General features: G+C 38.2%; 1 protein-coding gene and 1 long non-coding RNA gene across 5 annotated transcripts; one reads left to right on the top strand and one right to left on the bottom strand.

Annotated features, from left to right (window-relative positions):
• Window positions 1–1,623: 1,623 nt before the first annotated feature.
• On the bottom strand, window positions 1,624–5,176 carry LOC148728975 (uncharacterized). Its single transcript, XR_015988797.1, has 3 exons — window positions 4,431–5,176; window positions 3,498–3,534; window positions 1,624–2,748 (listed from the first exon to the last, which is right to left on the bottom strand). It is a non-coding gene; the product is annotated as an uncharacterized LOC148728975 (long non-coding RNA).
• A 3,685-nt stretch (window positions 5,177–8,861) lies between these two features.
• LOC148728974 (dehydrogenase/reductase SDR family member 7-like) lies at window positions 8,862–13,624 on the top strand. Of its 4 annotated transcripts, none has more exons than XM_088725331.1 (7): window positions 8,862–9,201; window positions 10,026–10,147; window positions 10,271–10,427; window positions 11,033–11,082; window positions 12,104–12,220; window positions 12,619–12,905; window positions 13,434–13,624. In XM_088725331.1, the coding sequence occupies exons 1-7, from the start codon at window positions 8,931–8,933 to the stop codon at window positions 13,471–13,473; spliced, it is 1,044 nt and encodes a 347-aa protein (XP_088581457.1). In that variant the 5' UTR covers window positions 8,862–8,930; the 3' UTR covers window positions 13,474–13,624. The 4 variants fall into 4 exon arrangements, with proteins under 4 accessions (XP_088581457.1, XP_088581458.1, XP_088581456.1 ...); XM_088725332.1 differs by having other exon boundaries at window positions 10,235–10,427; window positions 12,742–12,905; XM_088725330.1 differs by having other exon boundaries at window positions 10,235–10,427.
• Window positions 13,625–21,164: the final 7,540 nt, after the last annotated feature.

Here is a 21,164-nt window from a genome sequence, read left to right as displayed (position 1 = left end):
TATCTATGAAGAAAAAAGATTTGAAGCAAAAGGGTCTTGGTAACAAACCAAATGCCGCTCAACCAGTTGAAACAGAAGACGTTGAAAAGATGTGGTCGTCAGGTGCAATCGGCCTTCAAAATCCCCGCTCTCTTCTCCATCTGGTCTGGTGGAACAATATCACACACCTCGGAATGAGGGGATTTAAAGAACAACATGATTGTCAACTAAGTGATTTCACCGTGACAGAGCAGTACATCGAATACAAAGAGCGACAAACCAAGAACCGCCAGGGAGACGAACCGACTGCGCCAAAACGGGCGAGAAAGTATAACAACAAGATTTGGAGGACGGATGGTGGAGAGCGAGATCCGCACAGAGCATTTATCGAGTACGTTGGTCACCGTCCGAAGGGTGATAACGTTCCTGGAAATTTCTACCTGAGTCCAATCGAGAGCCCAAAATCCAATGTCTGGTACAAGATGGTTCCCATTGGTAGAAATGCATTGGCAAAACAAATGCAGAGTATTGCATCCATCGCCTCCCTCGACGGCAAATTCACAAATTCGAGTGGTCGCAAAACAGTCATCCAAGCGCTCCGAGATGATTTCGACCCACTGGAGATATCAGAGCTCACTGGCCACGCAAATCCGGAATCCATATCCAGCTACAGCCATAATCCTCTGGAAAAACAGCGGCGAATGTCGAATAAGTTGGCCGGTTTCAATCCAAGCACGACAACTACCAACGGCAATTCAAGTCATACTTTACGGGAGATAGTTCTCAATAGCTCAGCCACGCCAAGCAACACAGCAGCTACTAGTGACCTTGACAGCAATGCCAGTCGTTCTAGTTACCTGATGGCAGGAGCAGTTGGCGGGATGTTTACTGGAGTAACTTTTAATAATTCTCCAGTAAATATTTCCATAAACTTTCAATCCAGCATGACACCGACGAGCGACTCCCCGCAATGAAAGAAAAACAGTTAAAATTCTGACTTTTAACCTTTTTTGAACTGTTTTTCGTCAGAGTTTACCGAGAAATTCCAGTCTTAATCATTATATTTTGAATACACTTTTTTTTATAACTATAAAGCACTTAACGGTTTTTTGTAGATCTTGCTTTGATACCGGAACGCTTGAAATTTCCATTTTGCTTGAGGGTTTGACCATTGAGTTGTTGATTGTCGGCACCACATTTTGCCAAGTTGAGTGGTAGCAGGCAAATCTCTGTCTTAAATAACTCCGTATTTTGTACTTTCAGTTTTTTTGCTGAAGATTGTAAAATGTGAGGCACTGCTTTCTCCACGAGTTTGAAATAAAAGTGGTTTTCGATTCATTCTAAAAATATCTTGTTCCCTCTATTCGCTAGATATTGACACCTGACTTTGAAAGGGTTTCCATCGTTTGCGCACTGGTTTGGCGCACAAAAATACAAAACATCTGGTTTCGCCCAGTGATTTGGTGGCTTTAGCTATGTGATTCAAGAAAAATTCACGAGGTACAATTAAAATTGTCGCCGGTTCAAACGTGAGCGACTTACCTTGCTTTCCATTCCCTTAACAACGACAGTTCTGACAGTTGACTTTAAAATGGCTTTCTTAAGGGCGCGCGTACGGAATAAAAACAAACAATAACATTGCCGTTTTAATTTCTTGTTTTCTTATTTTTATTCAGTTATGCGATTCAAGAAAAATTCACTGCCTGACTCGTGAATTCCACGTTAAATTTCACTTGAAAAATCGATATCGCACTCATCGCTTCGCGATTCGTGCGATATCGGTTTTTCGCGTGAAATTTAACGTGGAATTCACTCGTCAGGCAGTGAATTTTTCTATAATATCTCTCAGTTAGTCCGTGCGCTGTAATTTTTCAATTTAGCGGGATTTATTTCATTGTACGTGCAGCTTAATTCAAAAGTTTGTTTGAATTGAAGTCTTTCCTATCTGTTTAAACCCAAAGATAAAATAAACATCAAGGAAACTTCGTTTTCAGGTCGTTTCTGCCGGTTACGAAACTTAGTTTTTTTTTCCAGCGCTCCATCCGCAACCTACCATCAGTAAAGACCTTAAACTCGGTTTGCGGGAGGAGTTTAAAAATGCAGACGGGAATGATCACAATAATAAAAGACTATTCTGATTTAAAAATTGCTCCTTTTAAAAAGTAGCTGCCAACTTTTCCAATGCAAGCTGGCTTTCTTTGCCCATGTCATACCCTCTGTTTGAATCAGAAGGATTTGGTCTTTTGATAATGGCCAGGGTTTCAAATGATCAGGGTTTAAAAAAAAAAAACTGGTAAAAGGTGTAAATTTACAAAAAAGCACCCGTTCGTAGTGTGTATATGTGTGTATATGTTTTAAATGGTCAATTTAATTCTTTTGACCCCTTTGTAAATTGTCGATTGCGCGTGCCCTCTAGATCTAGTCACTTAAAATCGTATTATACGCCGAGCGCGTTGGCTCGCACCTCATTCTTACACATATGCTATATATGTTATCAAACATCTTCGTTCTTCCACTTTATGAGTGGATTTTGCTAAGTGAGCCTGCTAATTAGGAAATATTATCAGTTCGGTCGAAAACTGAATTATGGCTACAGAGAGTGGATCGACTCTCTTGCGCACACAACTGTTCGATACCTTGTTACCGTCAATCTTCATGACCAGCGTCCATCCGCCACCTCCATATGTTCCGAGGTCGTCGGTCATGTGACAGTTTACAGGAAGAACTTTCGATCCTACGCTTAGTGGGTAAGCTTTGTTTCCATTGGCTCTGGAAGAAAATACATCCACACATGAAGGAGCTTTAGTTGAAACTGAAGTTTTTGTGATTTCTTTAAATGAGGTTTTTTCTGTAACGGACATTGTATCATACATATGCAGGGATTCCTGGGATCCTAGGATTCTTTTGATATTGAGGTCGCTGGCACCGTTTAGGTACAGTTCAGCATACATTACGTATTCAGGGTAAGTGGCAAATCAGCTACACGACAGGGCTCATTTGGGGAAAAAATTAAACGACAATCTTAAATAGTACTTAAGCTTAGGGCTTTAATTCCTGAAAGTGGCATGATCCCGTACCAGTGTCTCGAACGAAGGGGATCCTTCTCTCAGAATCCCTTCCAGATATCAAATTTGTTTGCTTTTTGTTTCATTTTTGTTGCTATTGTTGTTGTTTTGCCGTTGTTGTTTTGCCGTTGTTGTTTTGCTTTTGTTGTTTTGCTGTCGTTTTTTTGCTGTTGTTGTTGCTGTTTCTTTTACGAGGCAGGTATTGTTCTCTAGAACACAAGTTCTTAAACATTTACTTTTTACTCAGTCGCAAACTATGGCAATTAACAATGCACATCTGACGAGCCAAGATTTAAAATGGTAGTAAACTGAATTGAAGTGAAAATGCATGAAATTAAACCAAATGATTCATCCTTGTGCTCGTACATGTCATTATTCTGTGCAAGATCTGGATAAGTTTTTCAGAGTCATCAATGTGTGTATAAAGTGTCCAACAAACTCAAGCATACTTACTGATTCTGTTCGTAAAATTCTCTGTAACTCCGAAAAGCTACGGAGAGAAATAAACTTTTCGTTTATTTTCAGAAGAGCTGGGTGTAAATAACTTAGTATCAAAGTTTTTGTTTGTGATTGAGATTGAAAACCACGGAGAAGAAATACTGAGGCAAGATCTAGAGAATACTTTGTAGCCTCAGGTTGTAATTAAATCAACCCTTAGACATCTTCAATTTGCTGAATCAAAGATAAAACCGTCGTAAACCCACAACATTATAATCATAACTGTAAATTACCTATAATATTTTACTAGAACATTTTTCAGGAAGGTCCTTTCACAAAATAAATACCTCTTACAAAATTTATATATATATATTTTCTCCCCAGTAACCGGCTTGACACACACAAAGGTATCTTTTGTGCGTTAGTCCACTCAGGCAATGGTTACTGGAACATGGGTTCTGATAAGCAAAAACACATTTTAATGATTACTTGTCCTGGCCTCTTTGAAAATGCCGAGCCACTGTCTCTCTACCCGAAAGACTTCATGAATCATTTCAAGTGCCCCGTTCAGGCCCAATTAACTGGGTTTTAAATCACTCTAGACAGAGGGGTTTCCCGATACCTAAACGATATGATTCCCCGATCTTGAACCGAGAATTTTCTCCTGAAGCTCATTATAATTTCTGTTCACGGAGTTGAAGAGTATCGACACGGCTGGCGTTCGGACATGAAAAGCTCTGTAGGTAAATTTGTCAGCCTCACCAAACCACTAAGCTCTTCTCTAAAGCGGAAAATCTCGCCGCTTTTGAATTTTTATTTAAACTCTGCATTTTATCCTAATATTTACTTTTTCCTCTCTTAATTCTCGACAAGTGCTTTTCTTTTTCAGCTCTCTCATCAGAAAATCCGTAGAATAACAAAGACGTAAGTTTTTTGCGGTGATCTTACCTCAATACCAGTGTAGGTAAAGCCATCTCGTGGTTTCAGGTGCTCCGGGATGTCCAACGCGATCAGAATCGCTGAACTGACATAACACTTGATCGTTTATTGATCGACCGATGTTAAATGATACGAAATTATTATTAATTATGCTCTGTCCTCTACAGGAACGATGCATGCCCACAGGCAAATTGATGTTTTTAGTCACATGACCCACATGGGCGCGGCCATCTATGGATGGAGTGAATTTGAGAGATCGGCAGGAATCTGCAAGGAAGTGAGCAACAACTAATGTAAATTCAAGGTGATGTTAAAAGTAGCTGTAAGAGTCAGCGGGATAGTAATAATGATATCTATAATTAACAACTGTGATATTAATAACAATGATAATGATGATAAATGTTTAACCAAAAAAATCCGCAAAACGTTGTCCTTACAAGGCTATAGCCAGATTTCAGGACAAGACGAGGCGAGTTTCGAGCGCCGAAGGCGCGAGGCGCTAGAGGGGTCTGGGGGCATGCCCCCCAGAAAACTTTGAAATCTAGAGGTTTAGAAATGCTTTTTTAAGGATTTTCCGAGGCATTTTTCTTCAGAAAAGTCAATCTTTAAGAAAAAAAATTAAAAAAGGCCAAAATTAAGACGAGGCAATTGCCTCGTCTTGCCTCATGCTAACTACGGCCCTGCCTTAGTTTCTTACGACAAGGAAATTTATGATCATGATTCGTTAAAAAGTATCAACGCTATGCATGGTTACAGACAGCATTGTAACAGGATATCACTACCTTAGGAGATGTCCAGTCAGATCTCTGCATTTGTCACCCGTGTTTTTTTTTTCTTGGCAAAAAGAGCTCCTTTTTATTAAAAAAAAAAAAAAAAAAAAAATTACTCTCGGTGGGAAGTATTCAACTATAACTGCTGCTTTGTATGAAATGTACTACGTATGATGCACGATCCTTCGCAGTAGATAGCGCTATTTATGCAATAGCGAAAATCAGACCTGAAAAAAAATCAGGCCTCTACGGGATTCGAACCACTGACCTCTGCGATACTAGTGCAGCGCCTTACCAATTGAGCTAACAAGCCAACTGGGAGCAGGCCGTTAAGTTGATTTTCGTTAAGGTCTGATTAAGGTCTGATTTTCTTTTTTTTCTGATTAAGGTCTGATTTTCGTTAAGGTCCGTTAAGGTCTGATTTTCGCTATTGCATAAATAGCGCTATCTACTGCGAAGGATCGTACATCATACGTATTTAATACCGCAGTTCAAAATATATGAACTTCATGTATTCATTGTATCTGATTTATCATCACGGGTTTATTACGAATCAACTTAACAGCCTGCTCCCAGTTGGCTTGTTAGCTCAATTGGTAGAGCGCTGCACTAGTATCGCAGAGGTCCGTGGTTCGAATCCCGTACAGGCCTGATTTTTTTCAGGTCTGATTTTCGCTATTGCATAAATAGCGCTATCTACTGCGAAGGATCGTGCATCATACGTATTTAATACCGCAGTTCAAAATATATGAACTTCATATATTCATTGTATATGAAATGTACTGTTGGTCCTTAAAACGACACCAGTTACATTTTACAGTTTTCAGTCACCCACTTTCTTCAAGAATGCGGTGTAACGTTGTCCGGGACATAGAAGTTTAACACGACATGTTTTATTTTATGGTCTTGGTTTGCGCGGGCACCTACAGTACTCAACAAACCCATTTTCAGGATCTCACGACAACCGGGTATAAATCAACATAATTACGGGTGACACGTGACAGCAACAACACAGGGATAAAATTGTGGTCTCCATCAAAATATGCGGTGATCTTACAATACTAAAATTAATAATACATGGCTAGAGATTTTCCATAAAGCATTGAAAACATCGAAAAGACTCCAAGATAATTGACACTAGCAGTCTCATACATTCACCATGTTTTTTTCTTTTTTAACTAAAACAATCAAAATTTTACAGCCTTTGGTTTTATTGTGTGTCCCAATATGAATTTACTATCATCAAAATTTTCAAAACTAATAGCCAGTAACCAACCTCACGGGTGAGCATTCCAACGTGACCAAGAAAAAAATACGACCTATCTTCAAATAATTCTACGCTATTCACTCTCATGATCATTCCCTTAAACTGAACGGAAACGGATGTAAAAGTGTTTTGATAGGTGGGTTCAAACTTGATGTGCTTGGTTATACTTCGCCACCTGGTTTCTCCATATCTTTACCAATAGATATTTAAGGTTTAGAAAAACTGGCAATGAGAAGGACAGGGTTAATTAATTAACATCTTCGTTTGAATTTACTTGAAGTCTTCGAGGGTAAGATTCTCTATAAATAATCTCTCAGAAGCTCAGTCGAGAGTAAATGAAATGACCAGGATTGATATTGAAAAGGAAGCTGGTAAACTTTGCAGAAGTTAGGCTATGTTACTTACCTTGTGAAGCAATAATAAAGTAGACTGAAGAGATAACTTCTCCAAAAGATAAAAGATATAGTGAGAGCTAACTCAAGATAGTACTTCATTTTCAACAAGGATGCAGAGAAATTAAGCAATTATCTGATTGCACAGCAAGCAATCAACTACAGGAACCATTTGACAGACGACAAGAACCTGTTCATCAAATCATAACAGAGTCAGTTTGTATCTACGAAAAATGACATTATCAGCTACTTGACCTGAGAGCAAATTTTGAAATTATTGTTGCCTCGTGTTTTTTTTTTAAACGAAACATCCTACCGTTTTTTTTTTTTTTTTTTAACGTTTAAATCTCAAGAGTATCTCCACTAGTATCCTTGCGTCAACAATGGAAATAATTCAAACCACAAGTAAATCTTAAAAAAGCATAAGATGATAACCATGGCAACTAAACCGCTTAATGGGTCATCGTAACACGACTTTCTTCAGCAGTTTGTATTTCAAAAATCTCGAGTTAGATTTAAAAATCAAATTAACTTTCAGATTGTCTCGATTTTTTAAATCTCAAGTTTTGCTATTGCGTTTGAAATGTGAAACCTAACTCTGGGAGATAAAAACCTGAACTTCTGATTTTAATTATTTGCAGCCTTTGGCGTCATTCTTTCAAAATAGACCTTCAAGTAGGGTTTCTCATTTGTAACGGCTAAGTATCGTAGTTTTGAAACTACTAAATTTAGGTTAAGTTTCAACCACATTTTTCGAAGTTTGGCCGTACTGTATCATTAAAACCGTTAGGGTTTGTTTTATGAATCATGTTGTGACCAATACTCACCACCTGTTTTTAAGACAAACTCCAATGGAAACTCACTACTCAACTTGGAAAGCCCTAATTCAACCCTGAATAACATGATTTCGCAGTATCTTTAAGTTGTTAATTAATAACATCAAAGAAACATTGTCTAAACATTAAATGCGTCATGTGGTGACTAATTGCGTTCACTGAAACGTTGATATTAAGTGCTTGTCATTTGTATTGGAAATCACATAATTCCGACTGCAATTTGGGGTAAAACAGAATAAGTAATTATTTCAAAGCCTAACCAAATTACCCGCAACGTGGAGCTAATCCAATTTGTAGTCTTTGAAAAGTTACCAAATTATGTGTAGCAAATTGCGAGAGATAGCTAATGGGATTAATTTTTAAAGATATACATGCAAAAAAATTACTCTGTGTTCCACTTTAGTTGTACTTCTTTCTTCTTAAGGCTCTGGTTCGGCTGCTTGCCTTTGCCCTGTTGCCGAAGCAGTCCAGCTTTCCTTTCAAGAACTTGCTTCGAGCTTTTAAACTCTCCATCACCAACATAATTAGAGCCTTTGTACTCTTTCTCTGTTAAGTATTGGTTAGTAATAACAGTAAGCATTTCACGAAGACTATTAGGCTAGTAATCTTCCCCGTCTATCTAAAAAAATTTTGCTTAAAACTCCCCGGAAATTTTTTCAGGATGTCCAGTTCGTACTTGTCATACTTCGTCATAGCCGTTTTTCCAGACTTTTAGCCGTTTCTTTACACTTTGTTGTGTGTTTTGTTGTTGCAAAACAAGTCCGAGCCGAATGCGAACTCTGCAATTCTCTGAATCAATGAAAAATGAAGTTTTCGATGAGTTACTTACCCTTTTTCATAGCTCCTCAGAGCAAACTTTTTGCGAGAACACAACACAACAGCACAACGGTTAAATGTCGAGCATGCACTGATGGAGCAATTTTGCCGACAACGCGAATTTCCCGTGCAATATTTCAAAGGTAAACAGCTGTCACACAAAAGTATAAGAAAACAATTAAAAATTTCGTAGAAATCAGGAGAAGTGAACGGACATCTCAATAAGTTTTAAAAATACAAGCTATGCCGTTGAGGAACATATCTTGGTTAGGTTATTCGCTTGTTATTAGTTCGCGCCTCTGGAAAGTCAACACCTGGGCTGCCTGTGGTCTTTTAGTCTCTTAGACTCAGGCCTCTTACTCGTCCGCCATTAGTGTCCACGTAACCTGACTCTCTTTTCGCTTTTATTAATCAATATTTCAAAGAAAATGACAGGTTTCCTCGAGATATGTGTTTTTCTGTTTGTCGTCTTGCACATCTTGAGAATTTACTTTGCTGATTGTGATGCAATACTGCATTTCTACGAAAGATTTGCAAAACCACCGGATAAAAGATTGCGAGGTAAAGTGATTTGGATCACTGGTGCATCGAGTGGAATTGGCGAACATTTAGCCTACAAGCTAACTGAATTGGGCTGTAAACTGGTGCTGTCGGCGAGGAGAAAAGACGAATTAGACAGAGTGAAAAATCAGTGCCTGAGTAAGTGTTACTCTAAGGTTTTTTAATTGGTTCATCTTCATTCTACATAGAGAAGTGAAATTTGTTGCTAAGGGCTTGTTCACAATACGCGAAACTTTGTTTGCGAACAATTTTTTTGACCCACCAAAATTTTCACTGGCTTCGGAGGCCTACAATCTTTTGTCGGGCGCGAAAATCTGTTGTTCCTTGACAGATACAATTCAACTGGTCATCATATTTCGTAATTGAACGTAGCCTCTTACGAGCGATGGTAAGTTGTCGAATGACTCTCTCCAAATTTTTCGGTGTGGTGCAAACAGGGCCTAAGAGAAATGGGTGAGGGGGGTTGTAGAATCTTTTACTCTGAGAAGTGACCAACAATGAATTTCTCCATTCAGTGCCAAATACATTTCCAAACAAGAATGCAGTAAGAAGGAAAAAAAATATCAATGAAGAGATTTTGACTCAATGCCAATATTTTGGAGTTGCTCGACTATATATAATAATAATAATAATAATAATAATAATAATAATAATAATAATAATAATAATAATAACCTTTATTTTAAGAGGGTGACACCAATTACTTTGAAAGTATTCTCCCTAGTGGCCCTCTAAAACACCCATCCACCCCACCCCAGGAGAGGGCATCCATCACACAGTAATCTCGTGAGTGGGAAGTTAACATCTCCTACCCCAACCCTGCAGGAGACAGGACCTCCATTTATTCGTCCCTATCCTAGAAGACTAGAATATCTAACCAGATTTCTTGATGTTATAGAGGGGTAGCAAATTCTAACATTTAAATTTGTGTGAATATGAGAATTTCTTTTCTTGCTACACAGGCTTGGCAAAAAGGATTTTCCCATTGAGCTTTGAGGAAGACTTTCTTGTTGTGCCATTGGATATTACAAATTTCTCCTCTCATGAAGACTGCATAGCTAAAGCTCTTCAACAGTTTGGCAAGGTCTGGTCTTTGCTTTAATGTGATAAGTTCTTATTTTCAATTTTATTTCACATAAGGCATACGTGTACTTTTTGTTTTAAATCACAGATTGATTTTCTAGTAAACAATGCGGGAATTTTACAGATGGGTTCTTCAGTGGATAGTGATCATGACGTGGATATTTCAGTCCTGAACACAAATGTGCTGGGGACAATTTCTTTTACCAAAGCTGTTCTGCCCCACATGGTTCAAAATAGGAATGGTCAAATTGTTGTTATAAGTAGTGCCTCTGGGAAATGTGGTAAGTTTGATATATCATTTGAGGGAGGGGGTTTCTGATGATGAGAAAGGAGCCATACTGAAAATTCTGTAATAAACTTTACCTTTCCTCTGCCCTTATAAGATGCCACTTCACAAATACACATTTTGAGTCTACCATGTGTAAAGTTCATGGAAACTGATAAATACCCTTTCTTATCTACCTGGATCACCTATAAGGGTGTTCAAGTTTAATGTTACAGCAGAAAGATTGCATGTGTTGTATCCAGGAAAGTGAACCTGATGAGCAAGCAAAACAAAAAACAGGATTTGCACTCCCAAGGGAAACAGAAATATTGCAATCCTTTGAGGATACCTCTGCAAGCAACATTTTTTTTACTGAAGAACAGAGCATGCTGCAAATGCAATTTTGTCTGAAACATGTGGTTAAAACCTCACTGTTCCAGTTTGTTCTTTATATTAAGAAGCAGATGAAGTGTTTTACCCTTTGAAATATAAGATATATGTCATTTCTGGTATGTCATATCATTCACATGAGGCATTATCGTGGTAACACATTTTTGTTCTTGTATATGATGAACACCTCAAGATGAACACAGCATTAATTAGTTGATGTTTATTTTGCAGCACCAGGTCCTAATATGGCTGCATATTCAGCTTCTAAACATGCTCTTCAGGTGATTGACTTAAAATGGTACATGATTGCATTTTTCTGTTACTGATTTTGTGATGTATATTACTAAAGACATTAAAGCACTAAAGACAGGTCTTGAGTCAACTCTTCATGACTACTTCAAAAATATTTCTCTGGTATATTCTGACCTCAATAAGAACAAATGGTTGGCAGGTCCCGCTATAGTATTAATCACACTTGGAATAGACAGTGAGTTTCTCTAGGAATTGTGGAAAGTAAATAAGGTAAAGGTAAATATTGGTCTAAACTTAACAAACAGGGATTTTAATAATTATGATCCATAAGGTACAATCATTCCCATGGAGCCAACTGTATGAAAATTGCTCTGAAAAACTCAGAGTGTTGTAAGTGTGAGCCCAGTTTATGGAGGTTTGCTCTGAAAGGGGGTACCCCAGATTTCAATTGATAGGGATGATCAAATGTGGAAAAAATTCCAAACCCCCCCAAAACCCCTTAGGGCTTCAAAAAACCCCAAAACGTCCCTGGACCAAAATGTAACCCTCAAAAAAATACCATGCCAAATTAATAATGTCATGCATTACGTAATAAAACAGTGACAAAACAAGTTTGGTTTTTTCTGTATTCTTTGAACTTCACAGCTAGGATACACAGGAACTACGTCCAATCTTCAGATTGTTTTGAATACCCAAAGAAAATTCCCTACTTAGATCAAGCTACCCCCCCAAAAAAAAACTTGCCAAAATTTTCCAACTCAAAATGATCTAGAAATCCAAATATTTCAACTCAGAAAAATCCTACCATCACCCATCTCTTGAAGTCCAAAGTACTTCCCCTAATGGTTTGCCCTACTGCTAGTTTACCCCCTTCCAATTTTTGGTGAATTGGTGATTTGAGGGAAAACTAGTTCTACTTCAAGTGACAAACTCCCACAGGTTGAAAGGGGACTAACTTCCAATTGGGCAAATTCTCTATTTACTGTTTCAAAACTTACAAATTCAAAACAAAATTGTTGTCCAGTACTTATCTACTTTTATCATTTTCAGGGTTATTTCAATACTTTGCGTATGGAAGTCCATGAAAAGAATGTTGGTGTCACAATGATATGCCCTGGCTTGGTATTTTCAAACATTTTAAGAAATGCGTATCGAGAGAACCTGGAGGTATTTTGATAAAATCCAAATTTCATACTATTATTTATGATGTACAATTATTAAAGCATTGTTGAACTAAATCAAGGAAAATTTAGTTTGTCCAGACTTTGTTTCAAGAAGTGTAATCGGCGAAGTCTGCTTCACAGCTGGCACGTTCTCTCCCTTAGGTTTGGGTCAAGTGCTCTAGGATAACCACTTTCGATCATTATATGAGCCGTAAAGGCAATACTGTCTTTCAGGTGTGATACAAAAATATGAGTGTTGTTGCCCTATTACCTAAAAATATGAGTGTTGTTGCCCTATTACCTAAAAATATGAGTGTTGTTGCACTATTACCTGGAGGACCACAACCTCCTTGTACTGATGATGTTAACTTTCGTTCTAATCAGTAGTTTTGATCACTTTAGTTTTCACGCATTGAATCGAAAAACGATCCAGCAAAAAGTGATCCAGCGAAGACAAGTTTTCTCTATTCCGAAGACACCTCGCATCGTTGCAAGAGAGAAAAAAACTTTTTGTTCACTTTACAGACTCGTAGGGATCAAGTTTTTCCAGCGACAACCATCAAAACGGAACGATGCGTGCATCTTATTATTATCACCATGGCGAACTTTTTGAATGAAGTGTGGATTGCTATTCCAAAACGACTGGTAGAATTGTATCTCGCACAGTATTTACCACTTGTCGGAAACTGGTAAGGTAGTTTAGCTACGGCAGTTGTATTGCATCTGTTTTGCCTCTCCCATCTCCCAATACGCTCTGGTATTAGTGGAAAACTTAATTACGAAATCCTCCTAACCAATCAGGTGCAATGCTTGAACCAGTCGTGACTTAAGTCACCAGCATTTTCCCGCGCTTTATTCGAAGCATCCACTTCTACAAATCAAACTTTTATAAGTGGGCACTTCGGGTTGTCTTTGTATTTCAGTCCTCGACAATTCAGAGGTTCCCCGCATTAACCTGCCTTGTACGTCCCTTACTTTAGCCTGGCCATAGTTAATGGAGGGGGACTGTCCCCCTCCACTAACTCTGGCCTGAAAATTAATTACTTCATGAGCGCAGAAGAACCCCTGTTCACTCCGAATGAAAAGTATAATCATAAGTTGTATTTTAGCATGGAATGAATCGATGTAATCATTGATGAGTGGCCTTTTCTTCTGATCTATGTAATCACTGATTTATTCATCGATTGATTGTTTTATTTGTCCAATTATTTCTTCAGGTGGGTGCATTGGAAAAACCGGAAACGCCGTGAAACTTGACCGCAGATCCCTGATTAACTACTCGGTTCGAAATTCAAATAGTGTACCTCAATTAATTGTGTTCCATTTGTGCTTTTATTAAAAGTTAAATTATTAAGATAATTTAACTTTACTGTGTTGGGATTAAAAGTAAAGTTGGATTTCTAACTTTGACTGTGAGCATTTTTTGTCCTCCTAACTCAGGACCACTTTCAATTATTTGAGCTGCTTAAGGAAACGTATGGACGCCAATGGAAAAAAAAAAGATTAAAGCTTGCGGATGGAATATTCAGAACCTGTTCCGATTCTAAAATCTGAAGTTTCTAATTATGGGTAGAAGCGTAGAACCCAAGTGACATGCCTCTGTTATTCAGTGTTTATGACAAAAAATTGCCTTAGGTTTTAGATGCAAACAGTTGAGACGGCAGGCTGTCTAAACTAAGCATTTCATTGTATTGACATAAACTGAGCATACATAAAGGGCATGTCTGAGAACATTTGGCGCATCCTTCAACTCTTCGAAATCCACAAATCACTACCCTACGTCAGCTACTAATAAACGTCAAAGACAAGGACAAACCGACGAACAGGCAAGGTTCAGCTTTGAGTTCTCGTTGGGTAATGGTGATGTTACCCTTACACTGATTGGTAGTTGTGAATACTTTTGGTTTTGAGACACTCGATCGAAAAGCGATCCTGCGAAAGATAATCAAGCGAAGACATCAAAAGTTTTCTTTTTTCCGTTGGACACCTCTCAGCTATGGCAGTTGTATTGCATATGTGTTGCCCCTCCCATCCCCCAGTACGCTCTGGTATTGGTGGAAAACTCAGTTACATCATCCTTCTAACCAATTAGGTGTAGTACTTGAACCAGCCGCGACTTCGTCATCAGCGTTTTCCCGCGTTTTATTCTTGGCATCCTCCTCTACAAATAATGTAATCCTAAACATACGGGCCCTTTGGGTTGTCTTTGTATTTCAGTCCTCGACAATCCTTGTGTTGCCCCCATCCCCCCCCCCCCCCTGTTTTAGCTTGCGTTGTACGTTCCCTTTTTAGTCCAAGGCTGTATGAAAATTTGTTGAACTTTTCTTCGCTACATAATAAGCAAGGTTTGAAAATAAATCGCCTCATTTATTTATTCCATTTCACTGCAATTACATGGGAAAATAAAACAAAAGAACACACAATAATAACAAATTGGGTTACATAACAAGGCAGTGGGGAAGACTAGAAGGGAACTGACGAACCATACGTGCTAGTCAACCCATTATGAAGAAAATATACGGATATATAAAAAACTTAATCAAGGTATGTAACTGGCTAGCTGCTAACTACCTAACTGAGTAATCTAACTAACTTACTAACTAACAACCTTACTAACTAAGTGCTGGTTTAGCCCAGGTGGTACATGGGTGCTCAGGGTCGAAAACCCTATCGTTATAAAAATTAGTGCATAGTCTCTTAAAAGAAGAAACACTACAGCTAGCCGTCCTCAACGCATCAGGCAGATTGTTCCATAGATACGGAATCCTATTAAAAAATGTTCCCTTAAAAAGTTCCGTCCTGAATCTATTAATTCTTAGTTTATTACTTGCATGCGATCTTAATCTCTCATCTGAACAAAATTGAAAATACGACTTAAGTGAAGAGTTAAAATGCCCGCACTTCAGTTTATAAAAAGTTGAAAGATCCTTGACTTCTCTGCGGTAAACCAGTGGTAGCAGGTTGAGACGTTTTAGGCGTTCATTATAGCTAAAATCGGGTAACATAAGCCGAGTCGCACGTCGTTGCACCCCTTCTATTCTTTTTATCATAGTAATTGATTTTGGGCTCCAGATTTCAGAGGCGTACTCAAGGTGAGAACGTACGAGAGCCACATAAAGGGATCTCAGAGTTGGTAATAAAATTTTGCTTCCGCTGATAGTGCGACGAATAAAACCCAGCATTTTGTTAGCCTTGTTTACCTGGGCTTGGATGTGATCATTGAAGCTAGCTGTATCTGACATAAGTACCCCGAGATCGCGCTGGGCTCTCACCCTGCTAAGAGCCTTCTCTCCCATTCTGTAGTTGCAAATTATGGGGCTGCGTTTCCGTGTTACTGTGCAAAGTGAGCATTTGTCAACATTGAAGGCCAGCTTCCAGTTGTTACTCCAGTCAACCAGCTTGTCAATTTCGTCTTGTAGCAAGGCACAGTCAGCATAAGATCTTATGGTGCGGAAGCACTTAGCGTCATCAGCAAACAGAGCCAATGTGCTTGAGTGAGATAACGCACTCGGCATATCATTAATAAACAACACAAATAAAGCAGGTCCAAGTAGAGAACCCTGTGGGACTCCTGAGGTGACAGGTAACCAATTTGAGCTTTTACCATCAATTACTACTCGCTGTAGCCTATTGCCAAGGTAGCTTATGAACCAGTGCAACAATGGTCCCTTGGTCATGAGCGCAGTAGAAACCCTGTTTACTCAAAATGAAAATTAGAATTGTAAATTGTTTTTTCTTATGGAATGAAGCGATGTAATTGTTGATGAGTGGCTTTGTTTTTCTCCTAATTCATTTGACACTAATGTATTCATCAAATGATTGTTTTATTTGTCTATTTATTTATTCCGGTGGGTACTTTGGAAAAACTGGAAACTGACGTGAAACTTTTAAACCTTGCAAATAACAGCGTTTCCTCAAGGTTATGAAGAACCTAGTGATACGGGTGGAAATATTATATAGCTCGATATGAAATGTTGCTGAGGTGACCAAATGGTGGTTTTGGAAACAATAGAACATTTATTTTTTACAATTCAATGACAATGAAAAACATCATCATTAGGATAATCTACAAAAGGGTCATAGAGCCCATACAAAGGCAGACCACCTAAAAGGGAAAAAATTATAAATATGGTTTAAGCTGCATAAACGTCAAATAAAAAAAGAAGTAACAACCAACAGAACTCACATTGCTGTATATTAGATATTCTACCTAAGGATACTCTTCTTTCTAAATACCGATATCGATAATGTTGGACCATGACGGTAGTCATTTTCTCACACAATTCAAATGCAAAGTAGACTTCAGAGGAGCTCGTCAGAGGAGAAGGCGCCCCCTTCAACTCTGAGCTGCCTGTGATCTTTACTGTAGTTAAATTATCCCAGGCCTCCCATTAAACTAGAGAGCATAAGTCTCAGTCTGCCCGGGTGTCTCGAAACTTCAGACCTCGAAACTTCAGACCTAAGAAGATAATATTTCGACAATATTTCGATAATATTTCGATAATATTTCGATAATATTTTGAAGATAATATGAAGATAGTATTTCGCAGTTAATAACATTTCATTAACTGCGAAGTACCCACTCTTAATTCTTTTAAAGGGCGAATTTCGCAGTTAATAAAATTTTATTAACTGCGAAGTACTTGTTCTGCATAATAGTGTACGGGGAATAATTCGCAGTTAATAAAAATCCACAAATGGCGAAGTGAAGATAATATTTCGCAGTTAATAACATTTTATTAACCGCGAAGTACCCACTCTTGATTATTTTGAAGGGCAAATTTCGTAGTTAATAAAATTTTATTAACTGCGAAGTACTTGTTCTGCAAAATAGTGTAGAGGGAATATTTCGCAGTTAATAAAAATTCTCTAACGGCGAAGTGCTCGCTCTGCACAATAGTCTAAAGCGAATATTTCACAGTTAATAATCAATCAATCAATCAATCCTTTATTTAAACACGTGACACCTAGGAGTACAGAAGTTCTCGTTAAAACGTGTACGTGTATGTACAATTAGAAATAAAACATAATTTCTGTAAGAATACAAATAATAAGTAGATCTATTAAATAACTAAAAACAGGATCGAAGATCATGGACAAGAGCTATTAATTAAAAGTTACAATATTAACAATATTAACAATAACGATATTTACAATCACTACCACTAAGCCATGTGGGCTTTAAGAACGCTTGAATGAAACAATATCTTGAGATTCTCTGAGTCTAGGGGGTAGCGCATTCCAAAGTTTACTAGCAACCAACAGCCTTGCGAGGGGCAAGAGTATCCAAAATTTTCCTTATGTAGCCAACATCAACTGGGACGAGGTCAAAAACATCATCACAAGTTTTCTTAGCAATGACTTTAACACTAGGATGATCAACAAACTCAACCATTTCCTTACTGTCACCATCACTCCTGGACACCTCGCAAAAGTAGTTGTTAAACATTTCAGCCACCATTAATGAATCGGTATTAATAAAATTTCGTTAATTGCGAAGTAATCCTTTTGCATTAGAATTTAAAGCGAATATATCGCAGTTATTAAATAAAAGGGAATAAAATTTCATTATCTGCCAAGTACTTGCTCCCTATAATGGTGTAGAGGGAATATTTCACAGTTAATAAAATTTCATTAATTGCGAAGTACTCCTTTTGCATTATAATTTAAAGCGATTATATCGCAGTTATGAAATAATAGGGAGTAAAATTTCATCAACTGCCAAGTACTTGCTCTGCATAATGGTGTAGAGGGAATATTTCGCAGTTAATAAAATTTCACTAACGGCGAAGTACTCACTCACAGCATCCGCGGTACCCATTTATACACCTGGGTAAAGTTAGTAGTTACTATGACCCAGGTGGCGAGTGGCACCGTGAGAGTGTAGTGTCTTGCCCAAGAACACATCACAATGTTCCCGGCCAGGACTCGAACCCGCACTGACCAAGAAGCACCGCACATCCCTGAAGAAAAGAAATCAAGTGAATCCCGTGGTTACTGTGTTTACTCAAACGGAGATGTTGAACTTGATGCTTCTAATTCTAATCGAATACAAAGACCTACAAAACAGCCGTTAACAGCTTTATTAAGCATGCCGAACCATAACTATTCTTTCAGTAGAGTTAAAACACCACAGTGAAATACAGTAAAATGTAAAATACGTTTCTGGTACTTCATTACAAGGTATATCCTTTGTTCTTTACTCCTAGTTTTCTGAGATGTTACAAAATCGAACGTTAATTAATTTTATCAATGTCCTTGGTTGTTTTTTAAACCCTGCGATCTCAGGTCCATTGTGTTAGTGTTCATCAGAACGGTTTGTCTGAATATATTGAGCTCAACTAGAACAATTAACATATCATTTATCACATTCTGTGATAGACGGATTTGGCTACCTTGCCACCTAGTTCTTGTCACTTGATGATTTCTTTGTGACGTTACGATTGTGCAATCTGTTTCATGCCGCAGAGTGCATGGTAACCCCCGAAATGAATTATTAATTTAGCGTCTTGTAGCCAAACTATTTCCTTCAAAGTGAATTCAGTTTTCTACCTCTAGTATTTTAACGTTGGCGACAATGTTAGCTGAATCCTTGTATTGATTTTTCTTAATTTGATTCAATTTTCAGTTCTTTTGCACGAATGCCTACTTGATTATCCTCACGTCTTTGCTGTTTAGAGATTTTATCCAGTCCACATCATCCGGAAATTGAACGAGATACCCGTTCACTTTATCGTAATCCATAACTGTTCCCTTTATCCAACCAAGATACTTAACGACTCCTTCAACATTTTCTTCGTACTCTACTTCCACACGTGTTCCAATCATCCTTTCTCCTACAGGTAACTTCCGTTTTGATGATCGTTTGTCTAATTTCGCTCGCTTATCGGGAGGAGTTTGTTCCACTTGGGCTTCGTTTTCATGTAGCGAACTGTTTGTTCGTCTCAAACTTAGTCGAGAACGCTTCCTCTTTTTGCCTTTTTTTCCTCTCTCGTTTTGGCTGCTATTCTCATAACTTATATTATTATTTTGTTCACTTGCAACAATTTTGACTGCATGTCACCTGTCTTCCATGTAAATATTCTTCATGAGCGCCGCAATATTGCTACATCCTTCACCAATTGACTGACGATTTAGCGACTCCACGGCATTGCTGGTATTGGGTGTCGCGTCCAACTCTTCGTTATCTCGTAAAGTGTAGGCCTTACAAAACACTTTTAAAATTCTTTCTCTTGACCACCACCTCACCCAGTACGCTGACCGAGACCAATGAAAATTGGTTTGCTGATTAGAAGCTGCAGCTATATCTGAAGGTAGCAGATCTTTCGCCTCTACTACATTCTTTTTACCACAAAGGACGTCGAAAGCCAACTTGACCACAGTTTGATTCGTAAGTTCCTGTATGGTATGTCCAATGTAGCGAAAAATCTTATGTTCTTCTTTGTTTTTCGTGACAATATCACTTACTCGATTGACAGACCTTTTCCAGTGCACAGTACATCCACGCAAAATGTTCTCGCAGAGTGCCGCTCCTATAACACTTTTAAAGCCGTTATACTCCGCTGGATCAAAATCTACCATTATCTGTCTAAGGTTTTGTCCATTTTTGAACAAGGGGTGTATTTTAGACACCTGTGTAAATACTTCACGAATAGCTATGGCGCAAGCATCAACGTCTTGTTTATTGAGATACAATGAAAATATATGAGGTTCATATATTTTGTACTGCGGTATTAGATACATATAATGCACGATCCTCGCAGTAGATAGCGCTATCTACTCCGATTTCACTTGATTTAAGCGGTTTTTTTTTTAATCCTGGTTTTCTACCACATAAAGAGAAGACAAGCCTTGTCTCTTAAAAAAAAACAAACAGTTAAATCAAGTGAAATCGGTAAAGTAACGACACCAGGAGCAAACAACACACGTATGGAACAAGGTAAGCTATTTTTATTTAATATTTTCACTTTTAACTAACTCTGTCGATATCTTGTAGAAAATCCCATACAAATCCTTATAAATATACAAATTGTGTTCCTTGGTTGGTTCTCAAAGAGAGCTTGGGCCACCTGTGGTCTTATCTACGTTCTCGCAGTAGATAGCGCTATGTACTGCGAGGATCGTGCATCATATGTGTCTTGTTTATTCAAAAGTCGACGCAAAACCCACCAAATCGCTCAAATTCGCCATTTAGAGCCACAGAAACGACAATACACAGCAAGTGAGGTAGGTTTACATTTATTTTGAGCGTTAACTCAGACATTTCATGATACAAGTTTACGATAATAAGACCACAGCTGGCCCAAGCTCTCTTTGAGAACCAACCAAGGAACACAATTTCCATATTTATAAGGATTTGTATGGGATTTTCTACAAGATATCCACAGAGTTAGTTAAAAGTGAAAATATTAAATAAAAATTGCTTACCTTGTTCCATACGTGTGTTGTTTGCTCCTGGTGTCGTTACTTTACCGATTTCACTTGATTTAACTGTTTTTTTTTTAAGAGACAAGGCTTGTCTTCTCTTTATGTGGTAGAAAACCAGGATTAAAAAAAACCGCTTAAATCAAGTGAAATCGGTAAAATAACGACACCAGGAGCAAACAACACACGTATGGAACAAGGTAAGCTATTTTAATTAATATTTTCACTTTTAACTATATCTGTGGATATCCTATAGAAAATCCCATACAAATCCTTATAAATATGCAAATTGTGTTCCCTGTGTGGTTCTCAAAGAGAGCTTGAGAAACCTGTGTTCGAATAAACAACCAGACTCGTCGCTTGTCTGGGCTTCCTGTGGTCTGAGGTCTGTCAGGTCTGAAGTTTCGAGGTCTGAAGTTTCGAGGTCTGAAGTTTCGAGGTCTGAAGTTTCGAGACACCCCACTCTGCTCAACGTTGATCATTAGGGAGTTTAAGCAAATCACTACGGCTGGCGCTGCTACGGC

This window comes from Stylophora pistillata, chromosome 6 (genome assembly GCF_964205215.1).
Source record: "Stylophora pistillata chromosome 6, jaStyPist1.2, whole genome shotgun sequence".
Lineage (NCBI taxonomy): Eukaryota > Metazoa > Cnidaria > Anthozoa > Scleractinia > Pocilloporidae > Stylophora > Stylophora pistillata.
This window is presented reverse-complemented; position numbering and strand designations above follow the sequence as displayed.